Source organism: Aptenodytes patagonicus, chromosome 4, assembly GCF_965638725.1.
Source record: "Aptenodytes patagonicus chromosome 4, bAptPat1.pri.cur, whole genome shotgun sequence".
NCBI classification, from domain to species: Eukaryota; Metazoa; Chordata; class Aves; order Sphenisciformes; family Spheniscidae; genus Aptenodytes; species Aptenodytes patagonicus.
In genome coordinates, this window is record NC_134952.1 from 31,657,220 (window position 1) to 31,665,073 (window position 7,854).

General features: G+C 47.1%; 1 protein-coding gene across 1 annotated transcript in view; it reads right to left on the minus strand.

Moving 5' to 3' along the window:
- Window positions 1-6,279, minus strand: part of KDR (kinase insert domain receptor) — a 33,636-nt gene extending 27,357 nt beyond the window's left edge. The window contains exons 1-6 of the mRNA XM_076336267.1: window positions 6,187-6,279; window positions 4,577-4,667; window positions 3,869-4,065; window positions 2,596-2,720; window positions 2,103-2,271; window positions 714-853 (exon numbers count right to left, since the gene is read on the minus strand). Coding sequence (XP_076192382.1) covers window positions 714-853; window positions 2,103-2,271; window positions 2,596-2,720; window positions 3,869-4,065; window positions 4,577-4,667; window positions 6,187-6,238 — 774 coding nt within the window. The 5' untranslated portion in view covers window positions 6,239-6,279. The remainder of the gene's footprint in view (window positions 1-713; window positions 854-2,102; window positions 2,272-2,595; window positions 2,721-3,868; window positions 4,066-4,576; window positions 4,668-6,186) is intronic.
- Window positions 6,280-7,854: the final 1,575 nt, after the last annotated feature.

Consider the following 7,854-nt stretch of genomic DNA (forward strand, 5'->3'; position numbering starts at 1 on the left):
TATATACTAGCAATTTCTTTGTATATTATCAATCATCTGCTTTGTCAATATTATAAAGAGGGGAGTGACATTATAACTAAATCAAATTTCATTGTGATGTTGGCATCTTTAAGTTATTATGGATTGTCCTGGTTTCGGCAGGGATAGAGTTAATTTCCTTCCTAGTAGCTGGTACAGTGCTGTGTTGTGGATTTAGGATGAGAATAATGTTGATAACACACCGATGTTTTAGTTGTTGCTGAGCAGTGCTTACACTAGTCAAGGACTTTTCAGCTTCCCATGCTCTACTGACTGAGAAGGCTGGGGGTGCACAAGAAGCTGGGAGGGGGCACAGCCAGGACAGCTGACTCAAACTGGCCAAAGAGATATCCCATACCATGTGATGTCATGCTCAGTACATAAACTGGGGAAAGCTGGCCAGGGGGGGCCGCTGCTCAGGGACTGGCTGGGCATCGGTCAGCGGGTGGTGAGCAATTGCATTGTGCATCACTTGCTTTGTATATTCTATTATTATTATTATTATTATTATTATTATTATTATTATTATTATTATTATTATATTTCAAGTATTAAACTGTTCTTATCTCAACCCACAAGTTTTCTCACTTTTACTCTTCCAATTCTCTCCCCCATCTCACCGGGGGCAGGGAGGGGTGAGCGAGCGGCTGCGTGGTGCTCAGTTGCCGACAGGTTAAACCACAACACGGATTTACCTTGACAGAAGGGTAGTCCCATTTAAAATCAATTCCTACATTCAGCTCCGTTCTTACGGTGCAATTGAGAACAAGTTTTTCTCCCACTGCCAGTTCTACTTGGTAGTGCGGGTTCATCGTCAGGTCATAAATTCGGTATCCTAGAGGAAGAAAAAGGCACACACAAAACATGGGGGTAAGAAGAGGTTTCTTTACAGCACTCAGCACCAACTTTCCCATGCAAATTCACTGAAACTCCCACCAAAACCCCAGCTACAAAGAGGCCCCTCGATGCCCCAGTGCAGCATGATGACGGGCGTACAAAGGAGCCTGGAGGGAAGGGATACGCCTTCTCTGAGCATTTCCCATCTGAGAGCTGCGTCAGACACGGCACAGCAGGATGTATGCACTTGATCAGAGCCCCCCCAGCGGTGGGAGCGGGCAGGAGACGGTGACCCACACAGTTCCTCTGCCTTAGACACCTTATTCTTACCCTTGTGAGACCTGCAACTAAAGGAGATACATCCCCACCCCCAGCCATAAGTGGGAACTTTATTAAGAATGACAGTCTGGCATCGGTAAAATTATCCAAAGTTTACTTTGTGCAATAAAATATTTAAAATATTCCAAACTAGAATATTCTGAATGCAGAAATTCTGCAGAAGTTCTGAATTTGCTCCAAATCAGAGTGAGGACTGATGAATTTGGTGGAGAAGCAAGAGCCTGCTGCACAGAGTAAAGGCTGGAGGGCTGCTACGTCTTCCTGCCAAGCAAAGCGAGACTGCCTTGGTGCCAGCTGGCCACTTGAAGTGGTCATTGTGTCCTCAGAGTCAAAAGAGAAATAGCTGCAGTTTCAGCTCAGGCTTGAGCCTCCGCAGAATCATCATGTTATTTCTGGGTTTTGATGAACAACTGAAAAAATATACCAGGACGCATAAACCCCTGTCAGAGTCAGGACATAGGTCTGAAGGAGACAAGACAACCTAGCTCCTAGCGTGACCTTCAGACCCCCGATTCCCTTGGTACCCCCTCAGAGCAATTCCCTCCCATCTGCTGCTGATGGATGCCTGCCTCTAGTTCCCTTCAACTATGACTTGGATCCTGGATAAGTGAATAAAGTACAGAATAGAGTGATTTTAGGAAAAAGGCTTGCATTGTCAGGGGGAAAAAAAAAAAATCCCTGGCATCTATGTAACACCAAAAATAGAAGCACTTATCCCAATGATCAACCAGAAAGAACACAATACATTGCATTTAAAAGAAAAGAAATATATATCACAACATCCATTTTGCATTAGCTGCACTGTCAGTATTGAATAACCTAGAGTCCAACCAAATGTAATTGGTTCAGTATGTTGTAGCGAGCAAAATAACATTGGCTATAGAGAAAAAAAAAAAACTTTGGCTTACCTACAACTGCGACTATGTATATCACAGACTGATAGCTTTCATCATCTATTTTAGCTTCACAGAAGACCATGCCCGCATAGTTGATTAAATGACTGGGTATAGTGAAGCCTTTTTTATTATTCCACGAGATTGATTTACCATCAGGAACAAATATCTTTTCTGGATATTTCTGTTTGAAATATTGATAAAATACATAGTCAGATTTCAAAAATCAAACAACCCTGAATTTTCAAGTCCAACATTTTCCATAACTGCAGGGTCCCAGTTTTAACATCCTAGCTCAGGCAATCTCCCTTTCATAGGCCACCACTCTGCACTTTGAGAGCACAGGATCATGGACGAGTACAGTTACAGCACTCACTTTGTAATCACAGGCCGTAAAATTCCCAAGGATGGAAAGTTTTTAAGAAACATATTTACACTTCAGGCAATGTATTTATGTCACAGTGATTTCAGCTAACTCTTATAATAATAATGGGGGTTTTTTCCTTACCGCATGTAGAGATACATTGAGATTTGATACGGTTCCAAGGCACGGCACTACCACAGTTTTATTCTTAGTGATGTATACAATGCCAAGCTGATCACTGACTGAAGTCACAAATGGAGATCTGTAATCTAGAAGAATATTCAGTTGGTAAATGGATATTATTTGTCATGTCATTACAGAGGAAACTTTTCCAATTTTGTTCTTTCCCTGTCCATTTCTTCTCAAACCAGTTTTATTCTTTTCTATGTGGTAAAACGATGAGACTAAATAGGGGGGACATATTTTTACAGACTCCCCCCCTAGCTTTACAATATCATTATCCTCAAAACAGCTATCAGCAGCAGCATGCACTTTGGAGAATAGCTTCCTGCCACCGCAGTCTTTGTGCCGACAAAAATCTGATTTATCCTAGTGTGACTTTCCTTGTAAGTATTACAGGAAATATCAGTTAAAAGTAGTGACATGCTACATTGGCTTGCCCAGGGGCAGCATCCTTTTCAAAGTCAGACCAAAAAAAATGTAAGTTTGTGATCTTATAAAACAAGCTAACCCAGCTATATAATAACATCCCATTTTTCAAAATCGTAACTATAAGTTAAAAATAAAAAGGAAACAGGGCGCACCAGAAAACGGGTATCAAGCCGTCAGTGCAAAAAGGCAGATGCCTCAATGAATGCTATTACTTAAGCTGAGTGGCTGGAGGCTTTGCAGTGTCTGCAATGCTCAGCTGCGTTCCTACCAATACAACTTGACAGCCTGAGTTTGGAAACTTAGCTCTTAAAGCCTAAATAGATTTTACCATTACAGTCAGAAAATGTATGGAAGTTTATGTTTTGGTTTGGGGTTTTTTTAATGGTATCAGATAGTACGAATTGCAAAAGGGATCGGATCTGTCATTTTTAATAAATATACAATCTCTGTAATCCTCCCTCGTATGAAACTCCTGCTGAGGTCAGTAATAGCTCTTCATTCATGAGGACAGGCTCAGAGTGCAGTGGAGATACGTATGGTAAGTTCTGGAAGGAGGAGAATAGCAGACCAAGTACTGCATACGACAGGTCAGTTCAAAATTACAGGTACAAAGGCTTTTCTATTGATGGCAACTAGCATACTGCCATGTCATTACTCAACATGAAAACAAGAAAAATAAGTTTCACAGGATCAAAAATTCTAGGATTAAGAAATTTTAATGGCAAAACCGTTTTGAGATACTTGATATCCCTTTTTTCTCTTGAGGCTAGGGGAAGAGCCACCTAAGAACTGTGTAAGCACTTACCTTGAACGTAGACATAAATGGTTGTAGCTGCCTGGTTGTCCCTGTAAAGGCACCTGTAGTCCCCTGTGTCATTGCTGATGACTTTGAGGAGAGTAAGTGTCTTGCAGTAGGGGCCATCGCCACAGTCTGTCACAGAGATACGCTTCTCAGCACTGCTCTGGTTGCTTGGCCAGGACCACTCCAGTGGTCTCTGACCGCTGGGAAAGCAAACGTTAGAGGAGCGTGAGCATGCGTTGAGCGACAGTACTGATGCCAAGGTGGTGAACCCCAGCCCCGCTAGTCTCTACGGCTATGGAGAGGAACAGGCTTCATCCCGTCACATGGAACATCAAGCCACATAGGATAAATTCACGTAAATCGACCTATTGTTAATACCTATAAGGAAGCTATCTGAGATTTACGTTCTGCTGAACCTGAATGACACAGCACCCAAAAGGGAGAGTCAAGAGCGCAGCTCACCAGCGGGCTCCACGAGGACCTGGCTGATGCTTCCTCCTCCCGGACACCCTGCGCTCCCCAGCTCTCCCTTCTGCAACCCTTTAAGATCGTTTCTACAGTCTGCCAGGGAAAGCGAGGCAGGGGGCACAAAGGGAGAGGAAAGAAACAGGAGCAATGACGGGAGAGAGACCGAATCACCTACGATTCTGTACAAAAACTCACTACATAAATTACTCCCATCAAAATCATGCTGGACAGATTTGTCCTTACCTGCAAGTAATATTTAGAGTGTCATTTGCAGTTATTGTGAGGACATCTTTTCGGATGCTAAGGGTTGGTTGATCCAGAGAAATAAATAAACCTGCGAAAAAATGTATAAAAACCCTCAAATCAATGCAATAAACAAAGTAAATGCTACTCAATCAGAAAAGCCTCATATACAGCGATATGCAGCATGCTTTAAGCGGACACTTTCACATCACCTACTTAGCAGTGAGGGGTAAATAATGACTTTTCACACATCCCAGAAAGTTCAAAAACTCTGTCATAACAGGAAGCAAAGGCAGATGGTCAGGAGCTAGCTGCAGAGCACTACAATTCAGCCAGCCAGGGTGGAGTTCCTGTTTTCTTGCGTTGCCAACTTCAAGGTCTAACAAGAGGATGTGGAACATTGAAACGAAGTGAACCTTCATCTGATGATCTCACTCCCTGGGGAAAGGGATTACCAAATTTTCTTATAATAAATTGAATATACTTATGTTCTTCGAGATTGCTGATCAATGAATTCTGTGAAGAAACTATTTTACACAGTTTGTCACAAATCCGAGATCCCATGAATTTATTTTATCCCATGATTTTCTAAGGTTATCTCCTTCCTCCTAAGCAGTTAAGCAAAAATCTATTTCTACCAGATTTTATTTGCACAAGGGGTTGCACTGCGCCCACCCCAAGCCACCCACGCTCGTGAAGGCTGCGATCTGGGTGCCAGTGCCTGCTCTGAGGCAACAGCCCAGCTTGCGTAACATTTGCAAGGACCACAGGCAGAGATTTTCAGTCTGTCCTGGCTTCTCCCGTCACCGTCAGGAATCCCGCCTCACCGGGGCGAGCCAGCAGCCCCGACCGGGACAGCTCAGCCAGCTATGATGGGCAACAAGAAAACGAGGCCAGAGCGGGACCTTCCCTATTTCCCTAGTATTTCCCCACGCTTTAATCACTGGCATCCCGAGCAGGTTCTTCGCTGATGACGGGTTTCCCGCATTTGGCTCCAGGGATATTTTTCTCTCGGAAACGACGGCTGACGCTGGAGCCAAGCGAGCAGGACACTATGCCATGGCAGGCAGCCCTCTCCGACGGGCCAGCACCGGCTGGCCAGACCGGAGAGGAGAGGGGAGGAGAGGAGAGGAGAGGAGAGGAGAGGAGAGGAGAGGAGAGGAGAGGAGAGGAGAGGAGAGGAGAGGAGAGGAGAGGAGAGGAGAGGAGAGGAGAGGAGAGGAGAGGAGAGGAGAGGAGAGGAGAGGAGAGGAGAGGAGAGGAGAGGAGAGGAGAGGAGAGGAGAGGAGAGGAGAGGAGAGGAGAGGAGAGGAGAGGAGAGGAGAGGAGAGGAGAGGAGAGGAGAGGAGAGGAGAGGAGAGGAGAGGAGAGGAGAGGAGAGGACGGGACAGCAGGGGACAGCAAGCCCGCAGCGCTGGGCGCCCCGTCCCACCCCGGGGCTCTCACTGCATCATCCATTCTACCAGCCCCGACAACCCCACGGGAAACCCGCACCCGCGCCGTTCCCGGCACCCGATCATCCCCGCGCCTCCTCTCCTCGGGGTCCCGTGGGGCTGCCGGACCCCGGCGGCTCCCCGACAGGCCGGACCCGGGGCTCCCCGAGGGCTTACCGGGAGCCAGGCACAGCAGGACCGCCAGCAGCCGCGCCGCACCGAGCTCCATCCCGCGGCCGCCGGGCGCTGCGGGGCGCGAAGGGAACCCTCTGCCCGACGGCGCCGTCGAGGCGGCAGCCCAACCGAGCCGAGCCGAGCCAAGCCGAGCCGAGCCGGGCCGAGCCGAGCCGGGCCGAGCCGAGCCGCACCGCACGGCGGGGATGCGGTACCCCGGCGAGCAGCGCCGCCCCTCTTGTGCCCGGGGGCGGGGTTTGTCGCCGCGGGCCCGCCCACCCCGTCGCGGCCCCGCCCCCTCGGCCCCGCCCCAGGGCCCCACCGCGCACCCCACCGGGGATGCTCAGGCTTGGAGCCGGGCCCCGGGAGCTCTCCTCCCTGCCCAGTGGCAGGAGGGCCTCGGGCTGAGTGGCCGTCATCTCTGAAATTCAACATCTCCAGGCTCTTCGTTGCACGTGTTTGGGCTTTCTTAAAATCCCCTCAACAGAAATGACCCCAAAGACCAGCCCTGCGGGGCACATGCAGTGAGGCACAGCCATCTTCCTGCTGGCAGCGACTTCATCCAACCGGGTTTGAAGTGTCTGACGGTATCAGTGCTGAGTTCACAACGTGGGAGTCCCCGAGTCATGTAGCATGTACCCACCAGCCTAACTGGCCACATCACGGCTAACGGGATCCAACAGCTGCTGGCAAGAGCCACCCTTCCTATCTCCCAACAGCCCCATCCTGCTCTCCGTGGGATACTACCTGGTGGCAGTAACCATTCCCCTCTCACACCAAAGGTTTGATTTCTTCCAAAAATGAACCTCCAACTAGTAATGTACCTTTTAATCAAAATTATTAACTGGTGACTCTTGAAAGAGAAGTTTGTGAGATAGTCCTTTGGGGAAAATAAACACGTGGTTATTAATGTTTTATCCATACACATGACCATAAAGCCTCTGGGGGAAATAAATACATCTGTGTAGATAGATACATAGATAAATAGGTAGATAATCAGGTAGGTAGAAACACACAACTATGTACATAACTATGCATGCATATACATACATGTACTTCTACATGCTACATTCTTCTCTTTCCCTGCAAATCTGCATGTGAGCTTACCCACAAATGACTAAGTTAATGAAGCAGTGATTTTATTTTGCATGCTATGCAATTCCAGCTGTTTTACTGTACTGGGGGATGAGTGCAATTTCCTTTGAAATTACACCCCTGTTGCTCACAGAAAGATACAGGGAGTGGGAGAAGCCAAATTTCTACACTGATTTTTCCCAGACATCCAATAAAACCCATGAAAAGGCAAAGAAGACTCGTGGTTCAAGAGGTAGTAAGTCGGCACCGTGCAAATAAAATGAGTTCCTGCTATTCTTATGAGCTCTTAAACCAGAAAATTGGTAGCCCTCATTAATATCCCCACCTCCATCATACTGCAGGTCAGGTCTTTGGTATTTCTAAGTGATTTTGGGAACTCTGGCAGTGCTTACTAAACAACTGACCCTTGCTGAGACTAGGCTGCACATGGGGTTTATGTGGTAGTGATAAAAACATAGTGAGAACCAAGGGTACCTACTGCTAATGAGCTGGTGTTGATAACTTTATTTGTGGTGATGCTGGTTTTGCTGGGTTTGACTACAAAGAGCAAAATTTTGATAGGGGATGGATAACCTG